General features: G+C 38.3%; 1 protein-coding gene across 2 annotated transcripts in view; it reads left to right on the top strand.

The window, feature by feature from the left end:
* Positions 1-16,993, top strand: part of LOC121952564 (glucocorticoid receptor-like) — a 79,789-nt gene that overhangs the window by 48,596 nt on the left and 14,200 nt on the right. Inside the window, exons 3-6 of one of the 2 annotated variants that reach the window (XM_042499328.1) lie at positions 2,528-2,697; positions 4,371-4,397; positions 12,636-12,752; positions 16,568-16,834. In XM_042499328.1, coding sequence (XP_042355262.1) covers positions 2,528-2,697; positions 4,371-4,397; positions 12,636-12,752; positions 16,568-16,834 — 581 coding nt within the window. The remainder of the gene's footprint in view (positions 1-2,527; positions 2,698-4,370; positions 4,398-12,635; positions 12,753-16,567; positions 16,835-16,993) is intronic. The other variant, XM_042499329.1, reaches the window with a different exon arrangement.

Below are 16,993 nucleotides of genomic sequence, written 5' to 3'. Positions count from 1 at the left end.
CAATAATAGATTAAGTAAAGTGCTTACAATTTGAAACCCTACTATCTGTGGTGTATTATATGGTGAACAGTATGTACAGGAGCAATTGCAAAACATGGTGAAAAAGACAGTTGGGAACATATTGTGGTTTTTACATAGGGTGTAGGTGGCAAATGTAGGTCAGAGTTTTACTGAAGTCGAATACTGTACTTCTATCAAAGACTTAAACTCCGTTTCAGAATGAGCCATACACAGTCACTTTGGTGTAAGTTATCAGGACTGCTAGATCTGTGGTTGAGAGATGTATGTTATGTTTGAATAACTGTTTGGTCTTTATCATAGACTGCAAAAATTGTTAACTTAGTTACCGTGATGTCACCTACTGTTTTGTGGATGGCATTTTGAAGCCTTAAGCACTCCATCTTGGCTTTTTGGAGCCAGAGGTGACCATATTTGGGTGAGAGGGTGGAGCTGTGGAGGACCAAGAGGTGGCTCTGACTGCGAAGCTGTGGATATTATCAGCAGATAGTTTGTCTCTCAAGGAGGACCACCCCTTGAGGCATATAGTGAGTTATATAACTGTAAACATGTTTCTGATGTAAAGTTGGGCATTTTAGCATGAAGGTCTGTGGCAGGGTTGTCCAAACTTTAAAAGTGCCTTCACTGGAATTAGTATGCAACTCACATACTTTTGGTTTTTATAGTATGGTTTTGGATATACTAAAAATTCTCACACTGTTTAAGCATCCTAAATAGCTTGTTGGAATTTCAGACACAGCAGGTGTCTTCACTCTTTGATTCCTCCAGACTGTGAACAAGCTCCCTGATCTGTCTTCCCCCTCTGTTTTCAGCCATCTGTGAAACAGTGTTATTGTATATTTTTCAGATGACTGCCAAAAGTTAAGCTGGAATTGCTCTCTCAATGCCGCCACTATTTGAACCCGTCTGCATGTGTTGGAAATGATCTTGGCTTGTTCAGTGTTAAGCTAAACTTCTTAGCTGGATGTCTTCCAAGATACATCACCTCTACTCCCCCTTGGTCGTAGTCCAGTTTACATAAGCGAGTGTCGTCTTTCCAATGACCATGAGGCTCTGGCCTGTGAATTTAGGTCAGGCTTGTTTAGGGAGGAAGGCGACGGGGATGGCTCCTGGTCTTTGAGACGGACACTAAACGATCCATTTATATACTCTCTTTGCTCTCCACTCCCATCTTGCAAACACGGCTCTGCAGCTTGAGAACCACGGAGAGAAAATGAGTAGACATCTATAGGCCTGGCCTGAACGCAAAGTTATTATCAAGCTTTGTAAGCCAACTCGGTTACCTGATGCTGATATACATCCCAGTGAATTTGCTGCCAAAACAAACAAGGGCGAAAAGATTTAAGCCTTTCTAATGCTGTTAAATTCCTGTCGTGGATTACACAGCAGTGTCAGTCTAGCACTGCTTTGGAGCCTGTTTGGCCACCCCTTAACTTGACATACTCTCCGTGCACATGCTGGCATTTTGCCTGCAATACACCTGACAAATCAGCATTGGTGCCTAGTTAGGCTTCACACTGCAGTGAAGGTGTGTCAGCTCCTAATTATAGACAGTTGGGGATTATGACACCTCTGAGTGTGTGTGCGCAGGCAAGTTTCTCAAGAGGTTTAGAGGAGGCTGTAATGTGCATCGTAACACAATTGGAGGCTTGGAGAGAGATTTAGAGCTTAGTTACTGCACAGGACACAAGAACTGTCGCCAATGATGAGCTTTAAAGGGTTGGATCCATTTGCTTACACATTAAGCGTTAACGAGAAAACAATCAGCGAGCTCATCAAAATTAACAAACCATCAACTTTATCACATTTAAGTCAGAGAGCATCATCTTAGGGAAAAAAAGCCGAAAGATTGGTTCTTAATCTTGATGTATTCGTCATTTTTATATTCAAAACACAAAGTATTCTGGAGGTCACAACAGTCTACTATATCTGTATTCGTCAGTGTTTTATCTACAGACTAAGTGGCCGTAGGCTTTTGGTTGTATAAAAGCTTTTATATTTTTATTGAGTGATACAATTTTACAGTTCCTCTGATTTCACTGATTTTCAGAGCATTTCATTTGAAAACAAAATGTCCATTTAAACAGTCAGAACTGTTGTTGTTTTGTTGTAGTGATGTCAGTTATATTTGGTTAAGTCAGAGCTATAATGTTAAATTCATCTGAACTCACTACATCTCAGCCTTTCATACCCTCAGGTAATGAAAAACAAAGAAAAAGAAACTATCAGTTATCTGTATTTTATCAGCCACGAGAAGCTGGAAATTAACGGTTATCTGTATCGGTTGAAATAATCATGCATCACTAGTTTTTACTTCACATTTTTCCCCTCAACAGTCAACCAGATTTGTCCACAGGGTTTTCATGTCTCCTAGCAACAGTTCAGCATAGCATTGAGGCTGTCTATACTCATAAACCAGCCCTCAGCAGCCTGCCTTGAATTCACCATAAATATCTTTATTACTCACTCGTCCTGACATATTTTTCCTCTCTTTCTCCATCCATTTCAGCTCGTCACCCAGAACAGGAGAGACCAGCAGTTCTGCAGTGCCGGGCCAGTCCAAGCCCAGTGGGCAGACACATAAGATCTGTTTGGTGTGTTCAGACGAGGCCTCAGGATGCCACTATGGGGTTGTAACCTGTGGCAGCTGCAAGGTGTTCTTCAAGAGGGCCGTCGAAGGTTGGTCTCACACACCTTCCTGTCTGGATTCACCCACTCAGTCACTCAGACATGACATTTGTGAATGCTGACACCTTAATTTAGGTTTTGAATTATGGTTTTTACAAGTTTAAGAACGCACATACATAACACACAAATTAAAAAAAAAAAAAAAGGTGTCCATCTAAACCTTTTTTCATTTTGAACAGATGGGTTGTGGCCACATTTCCACCAGGCTATAATCAGATTTGCATATTAATGTCCCTATGTTCTGTATTATGCAGCCACAACCTCGTACATGTGAACCTAATAGCGACGGTTAGCATCCATTACCTCAGTACATTTTGTCCCAAAGACTGTCATTTCAGCTATATGTAATCAGCTCTTGAAGCTGTTGCACAACAATGAAACACCTCTGCTGTTTTTCTTTTCTTTGGCAGCAGAACATACAAATTATTTCCCCAAATTTATGGTCAGAGTGCAATAGTATGGTGGTAGTTGGTGACCTTTAGTAGACCTATGTCGTGTTCATGCATTTTTGTGGTTTCGAGTCTTAGTCCTGACCTTGCATGTCAAGCCTCCTCTTCTCTTGCCTTTCCTGTTTGTCCTGTATCGAAGCTGGGATGCCTTACAAGTAATTCTAATTGAAAATAAGAAAAGGAAATAAAAATGCTACCCTTCCCATTATTGCCTTAAGAGGACTAGCATTATAATGACCTTGTAAGACAGTCATTTTTCTGCTTTGCTTCACAAACACTAATATCCTCTAACACAGTATTTGTTTCTCATCTCAGGCAGTTTGTACATCAGGGTGCTTGTCTTGGACAAAATCTCGAGATGGGAGGGGAAGGAATGCATCTGACAAACAGAGAGTAATTTATATTAAAGGATTTCTGCAAAGTATTCCATCTCCCCCTGCTTTCTCCACCTCTGTTTCTCCATTTCCTGTCTTTCTAAAGCTGCCTCTACAGAGGTGTAATTGGTTTGAAAAGGCTTTTCTCAGGAGTGTGTTACTGTTAATTCTCCATTGCATTGACCAACAATAGACAGGTAATGCCTTGGTGAAAAATAAATAAACCACTCTCTGTTTATTACTGACACAACACTGGTTACTAAATGAATAGAAACAAGCCACTAATCTCCTGTTTTCAATTCCCAGTTAGCAGGTCGACAGCCTTGTCCTTTTCTTTCATTTTGTGCCTACATTCATTGTCTTTATCTCTCAGTTTCCTCTGTATCTGTAACTAACGCTGCTATGGGAATAATAGTTGGTGAACTCATTGCTCTGAATGTAAGGTGGCGCAGTAAACATAGATTGTTTGACTTCTGCTACAGTTCAGGACTAAAATATGGGTTGTGGTTTAAGATGGGAAGATTTTTTTTAACCTCCTGCATACAATCAATCATTTATTTGGGGCTACTTTTCCTTAAATAAGTGTAAAAAGAGTAATACACATGTATTTTAAAATTATAGATATGGACAATCTGCCACAGTTAATTTGTTGAGTTGTATGGTTGTTGACGGTTATCTAGCGTGACCGCTTTTTATGATGCAGCGCTGCTGTAAATGTCAAGCGCTCAAACAGAAGTTTTATTTTTGAAAAGAGCTGCCAACAGTCGCACTGAGAAAGTTATATCTGTTTTGTTTTTCTTCCCCCCCTCTCCATTCTCCGGTCGTTGTCTCAATGGTGAAGGATGGAGAGCACGACAAAACACAGATGGTAAATAAATGCACTTTCAATAATATACCAATGAATAACAATTATAATTATGATGATAATGATGATGATGTTGATGATGGTAATACTATCACCTTTGATTTGCCCATGTCCCTGTATTCCTTCAGCACTGAAATATGACCAATCTGCCTAGACACATGCATAGCCTCTTCTGCCAACTATCTGTTAATGCATGCAAATGTTCTGATTTGGTAATTCAAGTCAGCGTTAATTGCCTGTGAGTGTTTTTTTTTTTTTTCTGTTCAATCTCTGCTTGGAATGTTCCACCTCATCATCCTCACAGTTTGTAGATCCAATAATTGCAATCACGCCGGGTCTCTCATTAGACCTATTCTTTTGCACTCGACCCACTTTTGAAATCTGCTTTTTTTTTTTTTTTTTTTGGAAATCACCTCAACTTTTTGGGTTATTTTTTTTCCTCTTGTGCCATGTGTTTTATTTACTCTTCGTGTGTTCCACTGTTTCTGCTGATAACTGTATCTAGGCCACATTCAGGTTTCATCCTGCTAAACTGATATCAAAAGATTTTGACTTGAAATGCCAATTTTAGTCACACAACGCCATTGTCCTGTAAAAACTAAATATCTCCAAAACGTCAGCTTATTATGATTTAAGAACAGAAGCATTGTTCTAACCCCCCTGGTTTTAGTTTCAGAAAATCCATTTGGTTTAAATGGTTTATGAGATTTAAAAAGCAAGAGGATTACAGGCCCAGTTTGTAAGTTGTAAGGGCATCTAGTGTAAGAAATGGTATACAATATTCGCAACTGTGTTTTTATTTAAGCAATATCATACGAGAGAGTGCTGTTTTACTGTATCACAGCTTTGATTCGGTAGTTGGCACAAGGCCACAGGCTAAGTGCTGAAGAAAATCACAGCCGCGGTGATATACAGTACAACAGCACAGGCTTGATTGTAATATTGCTTTGATACAACAGTTCTTCATACAATACTTCTTCTTACATAACATAATTAAGGCTCAACTCAGGACACCTGTAAAGCGTCGTAATACATGCATAGTTAAAAGGCCCAGTGCTGATGTACTGTTTATTAATCAATCAGGTTGCTTGGTCAGAACTAACTGTTGTATAATGGTTGATAATCATCTGAAAATAAGAATCCTGGCCCACTGTAGTTCTTCTACATGCTTAGGACTGGGAAGAAGTTTCAGTTGGTTGCAGTCTGACTGCCCTCGATCTCATTAAATTGGACACACTAGACTTTTAAATAAATAATCACTTAATCCTTCAGCTTTTCTGGAAATTTTAAATTCGCCAGATTTATATGTGGTATTAGTGGTTTTCACTGGATAGCAACAATGAGCAGTTTCTGCTATGAATGAGACCCGCATTAAACATAAGGAAAAACATAAATAGCAGGCCATGGTTTTCAGAATAAGGTCTAATCAACACAACGTTAACACCCTTAAATAAAAGGGGTATCCTTAATAAATAAAGGAACACAGGTGAGTCTAAGACTATAAATAATAGGTTTTGCCAAGAGGTAGATATTGTAAATATAATCACTCCCCCTGTCTCTGCACAATTAATTTTTATGACTGCACACTCAAGTAACTGTATAACAGCAATATTTGATTGGCTTGTTTCTAAGGTTTCTCCAAAGGATTTTTTTTTTTTTTTTTACCAAAACCATCTGTGATTTTGAATATCTGGACCAATGAACTATTTTTACAGTAAACGTATACCTGTTCATTGCAGTTTTCACAGCTCAGTGTTTCACAATCCTCCTAAATGTTTCTCCTCATCAACTACAGATTACAAAGAATATATAGACTGTTTAAAAAATAAGAGTGGTAATCAGACACAGTTTTAATAATTAAAATCACAAGCAGTAACACTGACCACTGGGAATGTTTTCCATTGTTTATTGTGAAACTGGTAACTGTCTCATCCTTAATGTCATCTAATGTTATGTTTGTATGATGTTTGTATGAAGTTGCAAGGCAGTTCTGGTTTTTTTTTTTTCATCATTTCGCCATCGCAGAAAGGTTTTTTTTTTTTAAGTTATCTGATTGCAATTTAATTGTTTTGGTTAATTATGAAGTAAATTTGCTAGTTATTGCTTATTTTTTATTTGCAGATAATCAGACAAAGTGAATTGAAAGGAAATGGTCAGGTTTAAACTCTGCACCTCCTTGCTGTGAGTTGACGGTGCTAACCACTGGCCCGCTGGGCAAACACTCATTAGCTGCAGCCCTACATGTTGGTATAGCCTGCAAATCCACCAAGAGGCTTCACCAACTAGTGCTAACGGGTGCTGCCAGGCCCTTGTTAGCAGATCAGGGCTAGATAAGGGAGAGAGCATATCAGTGTGATTCAGCTGGCACTTTTGACACCACAGATGGCTGTTTACGCCATTGTTTGCAATGACTTCCTGTGCTATCAGTGATGGCTGCAACTGGTAGCTCTGAGGCTGCTATCTTGTTGTCACACCACAACACCAACACTGCAGATTAATCTCCAGTCTGTGTGAAATGTATTTATTCGTAAGTTGAAAAGGTGACTCTCAGTATGATTTTGAGAAATGTGTAGAGAACACTGCTTTTTCTAAGCTGCATTAGTCCATACTTTGAACTTTTGCATGTTTTAAGTTTTTTATACTGTGTTAAGTGCAGTACAAATTTGCTACATCTTGATTAGAGAACGTATTTAACTCCGGCCACCAACGTAGGGCACTGTTGTTCTGAAGTATCATTAAGCTGAGCTAATCATTTGCTTGATGTCCCAGATTCTGTGTTTGCTGGTGCTAATAGTCCATGCATGTAGGCTGCTGTATTAGCCTCAGTATTGAGTTGTTTTTGAGAAAACAGGAGGAGAGCAAAATAATGTAAAACACTGCATTGAAACAGAAAGTGTATATGAACTGATTCGCTATTACAACTACATAGGTCAGTGTTACAGAGATCTGACGGCCAGCATTATACAAAATATGAATAGTGGTTGCTCAAACATAAATGCATACTTTAAAAGGTATTCTTTTAACAGTACTGCACAGGTAGTAACATTAAACAGAACTGATTGTTTTACTCAGCCTTAAAGAAGTATTTTACTGCTGGAAAGATATTTTTCACAAAACTTGGCTGTCTTTGCAGTAGAAAGATGCAAATACTTAAAAACATTAGGCTTAATGGTCAGACAAAACAGAGGAAAACAGTTATGGCATTCACTTTTGCTCAAGAGGTAGAAAACTTACATCTTCAAAAATGCACTGTGCCACACAGGATCAATAAATGCTCCTGCTGGTGCATAAAGCGTGCTTGGCCGTTTTCCACAGGTAAACCAACATTTTTGAAAACATTTTAGATGAGAAAAAGGCAATGCAGTAACACATTATTGGTTCATATTTGATAAGCACTGCTAAGTTTTACAGTTTGATCTCAGTATTGTTAGCCTCAGCTTTTACAATAAAGGAAACAGAAAGGCGCAAACTTCCTGTTCACAAATTCTTTTATCACAGCCAAACACTGCACTAAAATATGTTTCTGAAGACATTTTAGGCTCAAAATAGGTTAGTAATGGAATCTTGGTTTATGTTTGATTATCACTGTGTAGTTTTACCATTTGCTGTGACTTTGACCTGCATCTCTCTATATTTGCTTCTTTACACCTTTGTTGGCAGTGTTGGTGGGTGTATGAAATGGCAGAAGCACAATTTTGTGGTCCAAGCAACAGCCCTATGGAAAAAAACATGAGTTGAGATGAGCAGGTAGATTTGTGTGCCAGTAAACTGGAGGGAAGTTGCCATGGTCCATTTATACATAAAAAGCTAGCTGAAAATTGCCAAAGTATACCTCTAATCAAAGTTATTATGAGAGACACAACCTGGAATTTTTGGCAATTTTTGTCTTTCTTTTAGAAACAACTAGCAGCTACGACCTGTGCACAAAGATACATATAGTAATGTGGTGTAGGGAGCCAAATGGACATTTTTTCACCCTTTTCATATAATTTTAAAAGCACTTTTTCAACATCCTTTTCAATGTTAACTAGTCTTTTGTCTTAGGTTATGATAATATTCAAACCCTGGCCTCACTGGCATTATTTTAGCCACCTGTACTCTACTGCAGTGATTCGCTCACTTGTTCACTTAAAGGCTGTATGATGACATAGAGGAACATCTTCAACATTGGTTAACATTAATGCAAAAATAATCCTTTTGTGAACATCTAGGAGAATAATTTTTGTGGTTGACAGCCTAATTAGTTTTCAGAGGAACTGTAGATGAATTAAGGTCATGAACATGTCAGCTGACATTACTGGCAGGAACATCAGGTCAAGCCAGGCCAAGTACCAGCTTTTGAAGAGATGTCTAGTGGGATAAGTCAGAATAAGAAAGACGCCTCAAAACTGTGTTAATTTGTCTATTTATCCATCTTTCTTAGTAGCTTTCATTTGTTGTTAGATACTGTTTAAAGGTTTCTTTTGTGAGGATCTTGTCTCAGTTTAAGCATGGAAAAAGATTTTGGTTTGACAATGCTTTTATTAGTTTTCATTGACAACATTAACTCTAATGACTGCCAGATGTAAAGACTGATGGTGAATCTGGGATGCTTGCCAATTTGAAATTTGTTGATTCAATTATCGTATTGCTTTGACATACAATAGCTAATGGTCATACGGGTTTTTAAGAGAACTTATTTTTAAACACATGGCTGAACAGTGTTCGAAAGTGGTTTGACATTGTTAAACTGAGGTTTAAGGCTTTTCTTAGTACAAAACTGTTCTTCTGTTTTTTTTTATTTGGAAAATCACTTTTAAAATATGGCACAATAATTTGCTATCATGTCCTTGTGCCTCTAAGGTACACGGTACAAGGTAACTTTATTGTCATTTTTCTTAAACATAGTTCAAGAATAAATTAAATTTAAAGGTGATCCTAAATGGATGTATTAATAAAGGAAAACAATTTGCACACTGTACAGTATTATTTTGACATTCTATTATATGGTGCCAGCAGTTTTATTGAATGCCCTTTAGTTCAAAAAGATGCATCAAAAACATGGTATTTGAAAGATCAGTAACACTGTTTATGGTCATAAAGGGCATTTTGTCTATTGAGGTCTTTTTACAGGTAGAGATGTGTTTTTACAGTCATGCAGAAACTTCTCACTGTGTGTGTGTGTGCGTGTGCGTGTGTGCGTGTATGTGTGTGTGCAATAATTGAAGGATTGGTGGAGAGTGGCACAGGAAGAACAATTTATTACAATTTTATTTTATCATCCAGTTTGACGATATGTCCACCACTTTTCTACTTTCTTGAACATGAAAAGATTGTACCTTACAGGATCTCTGTGCGATTATTTATTGTATCCTCCGCTTCTGCTGCTCTTCGCAGTTTGACAGCTGTGCAGATCTGCTCTATAATGAGTTTTGCTATTATGCCAGAAGTGACTAATGAGCAGACCTTTCACCTTACCTCTTCTTATCTACAGTAATTGGTGATGGGGGAGTAAGTTATAATTTAGCCATCCAGTCATCCAGAAGGGGCGTTTGCTCTTTAATAAGAGATGCTTGTGAACTCGACATTTTCCATGAAAGAATGCAACTTCTAGGGGAGCACTGCAGTACGGCACGTTTTTCCATCGCAGAAGTTAAAAGTGAAGGATTTTCCTTAAAAAAGGGGGAAAAATGTATGTATTGACTCATACAAAATTAATCCCTCTTAATCATCACTTAAAACCCACTAGAAGTGTGCAGCAGTTTATATGCAGAGACCCAGCCCTCTGCCTGTATTTTCTTATTTTCTCCTTAGTTTCCTGCAGTTAGGGGAGGTAAGAAGCATGCATCCAAGAAAAGGCTATGATCACAAACCCAGTGCAGAAAATAATGCAAATATGGCAAATTTGGGTATGGCTATCCCTGTCGCTGGTGATACTGTTTACAATGAGTTTTTGACAATTCCTTAATAGTACCTTTAACCTAAAGAGTTAAGAAATATTGCAACTTCAGGTTAGATGAAGCACAAATCAGCTGCAAATCTGGTAACTTATGAGTTACTAGTTGGCCTGCATTCCTGCCAACTTTGTTTTTCTTAATGTGGTGGCAACTCATCTCTTTGCCATTGCAACTTACAAAGTGTCTTCAGTGTGCCCTGTTTTCTCTTTTGGATCAGGATTTAAGACAGCTTTTTAGGAATCCAATACTAGAAAGTAATCATTTAATTCAGGCCTTGACAAGAGTATAAAGCTAGCTTTCAGACCTGTAAATGGTTTGACATAAGAGGCAGCTTTGATTGAGTTTGCAGTGCAAGTACAGTCTTTCTAAATCCCTGCCTACGATCTGTTTTCCACAGTGTTACATGATCTCAGCAGCAGATGTGAATATCTTTGCTGGGTTAGTGACTCAGAGGTGATTCTACTTAATTATGGCAGTTGGATTTCATAGAATGACTGTCATAGTGAAACCTAAAAACATGGTGCATGCTTTGCAAGATGTTAAGGGACATTCTCTTATTAATTTTGTCTCAGCCTGAACTCAAAAGAATGTGTTGATGCTGGAGAGATAAGACTCGTGACACTCCTCAGGCTCTGCCGCAGATGTGGTATATGTGATAAAATCAAGACACTGTTGCACCGTGGGCTGGGCTAATGCTGCTTATACTGCCACAGGCCTGTATTTATTTAAAAAACATGTTTTTTTGTAGTTAAGTGGACAGCATTGCTGTATTATACTGTGTAAATAGCACACCAGTTCCAAAACAAAAAATGGTCCCCAACAAATCAGGCATTGCAGTGGCATACCGGTTTTAAGGTATACCATGATATGATAGTTGACAATTATCATACAGCATACATTTATCTCATCTAAGGTATTGGGGAAAAAAACGACTGATCGGAGAATCTCACCTCTTATTTTAGTTATTTTCAAAGGGGAACTTTTTACACATACTTCCATTAAAAATGGTTTGAAGTCTTAATTATAGTGATAAAACATTTGGTTAACCAACACTTACCCTTCTGTTTCTATTCATTTAAGGGTCATTCTGACTGACAATAATAATAATTCTTTAATATACCATTAAACCAAGATATTTTTTAAGGATGAGTATTATACCATGAAAATCTCAGATCGATCTTTACTCCTGTTTCAGTAATATTTGCTAAAAAACTACAATACTCAGCTGTTTTAGGATGTTAGTGAGACTTTTTTTTTCCAAAATAATGTTTTGTATTTGTGACCCCTTTTATAAAGATCTACATATTTTGTTGCAGCAAATGGGCTTGGGGCTGAGAAGTGCAGATGGGAAGTTAGAAAGTATTGAGAAATGCATCAGTGGTTTTGTCCTTTTTTTCATCACATTTATTTCCAAAAACAAAATGAAGAGTATTGCCAGCTTTATCTTTAAAATCCCAAACTATTAAAGTTATAGTCATGCTTGTTTCCCCTAAAAAGTGCTGCTTGCACATCACCGACAAACATTTCCTTTCAAAATGTTTGATGGAGTCAACATGTTTTCTATCCACTGGCCAGATATCTATTGCTGCCTCTTTCATATTAAATTGATCAAAGTTTCATCTCTGGTTTATATTCCCATATCTTAATCACATGCAGCATACAGAGTTTTTGTGAAAAGGTGAAAGGGTTCTTGATGTGCAAACAGATTATAATTATAACAATAATAATAATACACTGGATTTATATAGTGCCTTTCAAGAACTCAAGGTCGCTTTACAAACAAACTAAAAAAATAGGCAAAGGAGAAGAGATGGGTTTTGAGGTGGGACTGAACGATGGTGAGGGAATCAGAGTCACGGATCTCTTGGGGGAGGGAGTTCCAGAGCCTGGTAGCTGCCCTGGAGAAGGCTCTGTCCCCAAAAGTGCGGAGGAAAGATTTTGAGGTGGAGAGGAGACTGGCAGAAGCGGATCTGAGGGGCTGTGAGGGTTGGTAACCTGATGGGAGACTGATAGCCAATGAAGGTTTTTTAAGACTGGGGTGATGTGGTGCCAAGATTTGGTGCATGTGATGAGATGTGGAACATTTAGGCTCTAATGCATGGGCCACAATATGATTATGTTCGTGTCCGATTGTTGGGAAACAGCTTTCACACCAGAGGAATGTCACAGGTTTGTCACGCTTATTGTAGAATCAGCAGGTGGTCTTGATAAATGCTGCCCAGATGAATCCTTCTCAAACCTTCTTAGCTGGCTAATATATCTCCCTTTTCCCCCCCTCTTCTTCTTCTTCCTTTCCTTTTTACAGGCCAGCACAACTACCTGTGTGCAGGGAGAAATGACTGCATCATTGATAAGATCCGCAGGAAGAACTGTCCAGCATGCCGCTTCAGGAAATGTCTTCAAGCCGGGATGAACTTGGAAGGTAAACAGTCTGACACATCTCGAAATCAGACCCACTTGCCTTAAATTGTCTTTAAATTAATCAGCAGCCTTCAAGGCTGAAAAATGAAGCAAACACAGAAGTGCCAAAAACTGCAGTTTGTCAAATGTTCACTTGAGACTGGCTCCAAAACAGAGAAAATTCAAATAAACCCTCATGTTAAAATACTCAACTTTACAGCAGAAATATACACGTTTATATCCTTGTAAAAAAACAGCTTTGGTCTCGATAGTTAATTCCAACATCCATGACAGCTTAATGGGGATTGATTTTTTTTTACCCACCAGTTTGTATTCTATTAAGGCCCAAAGTTATGAATCTTTAAGGGTGAATGACAGGCTCTCTGCGAAGACTCGCTACAGTCTGTGAGTCAGATCCCTTCCTCGCTCCTCCTCACTCATCCCAAAAATCTTGTGGCTCCAAAAAACGAGATGGCGACAGCTGAAATGCCAAATTCAAGGATTAAAAAAAAAAAACGACCAAAAAAAAAATGGGTGACTCCGCAGTAGCTACGTCCGTTATTTATACATTCTTTTCTTTGACATCAAAGTGAAACAGCAGGTTTTGGGTTTCACAGTGAAAGGTTTTTCCGACTGAAACAGAAGGGCCCATACAGGGCAATATGGAGCTGAAGACAACTGTTAGCCTCCACCCACACCTTTCTCACCCTATTTGTTACATCAGGTGGCAGAGCATGAGGGAAAAATGAGAAATTACATCTAAATTCACACCTTTGACTTAGTAATGCTTTGCAAGCTATGACCCACAAGCTAAAGGTCAAGCTGTTATAAATGGGCAAGATTGACTCATGCCACCAGGAAGGCAGCCGCATTTAATATGATACATCCCCAAGCTACAGTCAAGTATATTGCTACACTGCCACCCACTCTTTCCACCATGGCCTCCACTATGTCTACTTAACACTTAAACCACAATCACCCAAGCCATGTCACCACATGTCCTGCTTAAATGTGTCTGAAAAAATTCTCATGAGAAATGCAACAACTGGGATGAAACTTTGCGGTGTTTAAAGTCATGCTTGTAGCTTCACACTTGCACAATAAACTGAGTAGTACTAAGTTACATATGCTAATACTTCCATAACAACTTGACTACTACAGGTCAATTTTCTTTAATTTTGTATTGAAGATTTCTGACTTATATGAAAATAACAGTCTATGTTGAACTATGTTACAGCACTGACCTTATATGCCACGTCTTATGTGTTAGGGGTCTTCAATATTTTTCAGGCCAAGGACCCCTTAGCCAAAAGAGACATGGAGCAGGGACCCCTTACTACATATATTGTATAAAATTGAGTTGCAATTAAGGTAACTCTGAATATTTCCGGGTCTTCTTTGGTTTGCACTTGACTGTAGATGTTAAGTGAGCAGCAGCTGTAGCATGGCTGGGTGTGTTAACCTCAAACTCAGTGGTTTCTGAGGTGGGCGGTGTGTCGGCGTCTCATTCCTAAAAGGTTACAAAGAAGATTCACTGCAGAATGCCTGTATTGGAATAATAATGCAGATAACTGGCCAATATGTATAAGCACTATGTAAATGCTGGCTAACTAGTTCACCTCGCTGTTTTGGGTAAGTTCCTCTCTCTTATTAAGCATTAACTAGCTCACATGATTGGACAAGGATTCATGGGTAACAGTTGGCTTATCATTAATGTTATGTAGCCTACTGTAAATTAAATGTGTTTTTTTATGAATGGGCCAGTTTATCTTTACTAATATGTTGGATTCGTGTTCATCTGTATTTCTGACTTATTTTTATTTGGAGAGTAAAAAAAAAAAACTAATTTAGCTCTATTGTTTCAATAATAGATTTATACTTACAAAGTTACATACAGATATTTAATAACCCATAATCATTGCTCTGCACATACAGCCTCAGATTAACAGGGATGTGTATCACTGAAGCATTCTGTCTCTTATATCCCCCTTTATTTGCTTTGTTGTCATTTTGTGTAATCTTAAAAGACAGTGGAAATGACGGATGAAAACAGATCATCCATGGACTCTCTGAGTTTAGATTGTTCAGAGTTTGAGAAAGTTAAAGAAAGTCATGTCTAGTAGAGAGCCAATACTCAACTCAATAATGTGACTCTCTGACTCTGCTTCAAGGGATACATGTTTAGAACAGAGCAACAATTAAGTTGCGTGGAGGTTTAAGAAGATGAACATGGGAAGCAACAGGTGGAGCACAACAACTGCTCAAGAACTTGGTTGCTGTGTTATTCCAGCTAATGCTTTCTTAGAGCATGAAATTGCTGTCAGTGTTGTGCAAGATTACGTGTTAACAGTGCAGTGTGTGTTAGATGAGTGTGAAAGTAGTCTCACATACAGAAAGGGATGGAGAGAGAGATTTGATGGACAATGCAGCATCAGCAGACAGACTCCCACCAGAAAGGCTCTTAGTTGCCATAGAAACACCAAGAGGAAATTAAAAAAGGTAGAGAGTAGTATGTTTTTTTCAGGGTAACCTCTAAACCCCTGACAGTTTTTGCACATTTAGTGGGAGAAAATGTCAAAATGATGCCTAGATAGGCCACATGTTGTGCGCAAAAACACAGTAATTTGCCATTGCTGTTTTTGCACTGAAGAGAAATTGAAAAAAAAAAAAGTTAAGAGCTGAAAGGATTGGTTGATTAAGTGATCAACAGATAATAATTATCCACAGCAACAATTCTGATGGTTTCTCTAACATAGGGTTTTGCTTCTTTTCTCTGTTTTATAACAGACAAAATAGGAAATTTGAATGAGTCATCTTGGGCTCCAGGCAATAATGATGGACATTTTTTGGACAAGGACGTGACCAGCGTTCTAATAATCAAAACAATATTTTTTGATTGCCTCTCTGAAGAGAACACATGAATCTCCAACGGTAACCCTAACTCCTAACCCCTCATAGAAATCATTCTGGTGAGGACTTTAGTCTAACTTTATCATCTATCAATTTCAACAAAAAGTTTTCTGCTTTTGTCTGTATCTTATTCTGTTGTCTGGTTTCTGTTGTTTAAAGGTGAGGCAAGTTTATTTGCAGAGCACCTTATCATACACAAATGTTATTTGAAGTGCTTTACAATCAAAATATTAATAATAATATTAATAATAAGAAGAAGTCAGAAGAAGAAGACGAAAAATATTGAAGAATAAAATCAGAATAATAGCAGGACAAGCAGGTTTAATAATAGAACTGACATGTTTAAAAACCAAGTGAAAAAAAATAGATAAAAGTACCACAAAAAATTATTACTATACATTAAAGGTCCATTGTGTAGAAATTAGGGGGATATTTTGGCAGAAATGGAATATAATATTCATTTTTTAATATTTTAATTAGTTTATAATTTCCTGAAACTAAGAGTTGTTGTGTTTTTGTTTCCTTAGAATGATCCGTGCACGTCTACATACAGAGCAGATCTTCTTCCATAGAGTCTGCCATGTTATTTTACAGTATACAGCAAATCAAACACTGTTCTAGACAGAGCCATTTGCACTTTTGCATTTTACATTGGCCACTGTAGTTTTCCTACACGCTTAGAACACAGGGGGAGATTCAATTGGTTGCATCTGACTGCAACATCATCACTAGATGCCCCTTAATCCTACACACTAGTTCTTTAAATGCTATTGGTTTTAAAATCCAGAATCACACAATTGAGATGTTGAAAAGACGACATCTCCTTAACAGCTGAAAAGGAAAATAAGGACTGTCACTGCTCACCAGTTTCTTGTTTCACGTTTCCTGTCCTTCCTTTCTCCTCATCTGTCCCTCCCCATCCCACAGCGAGGAAAAACAAGAAGCTGATCAAGATGAAAGTGCAACGACCTTCTGCAGAGCCTGTCAGCAACATGCCTATTCCAGTCATCCCCAGATGCATGCCCCAACTTGTCCCCACCATGCTGTCTGTGCTCAAGGCCATCGAACCAGAGGTCATCTATTCGGGCTATGACAGCACACTGCCTGACACCTCCTCACGGCTCATGACTACGCTCAACAGGCTGGGGGGACAGCAGGTCATCTCGGCAGTCAAGTGGGCCAAGTCACTACCTGGTAACCAAATTAAAGTTATTTTCCATGAGTTGCCTTTGGTTGGGTTTAGGTGCATATCATTGCTCGAGCAAAGTGTGTCACTAGGAGTATTGCAGCTTGTAATTGAGACTGATGTATTGTGAAGCGGGCCAAGGCACTGATGGAAAATGAAGTCATTTA

The sequence above is a fragment of the Plectropomus leopardus genome, chromosome 13 (genome assembly GCF_008729295.1).
Source record: "Plectropomus leopardus isolate mb chromosome 13, YSFRI_Pleo_2.0, whole genome shotgun sequence".
Taxonomy (NCBI): Eukaryota; Metazoa; Chordata; class Actinopteri; order Perciformes; family Serranidae; genus Plectropomus; species Plectropomus leopardus.
This window is presented reverse-complemented; position numbering and strand designations above follow the sequence as displayed.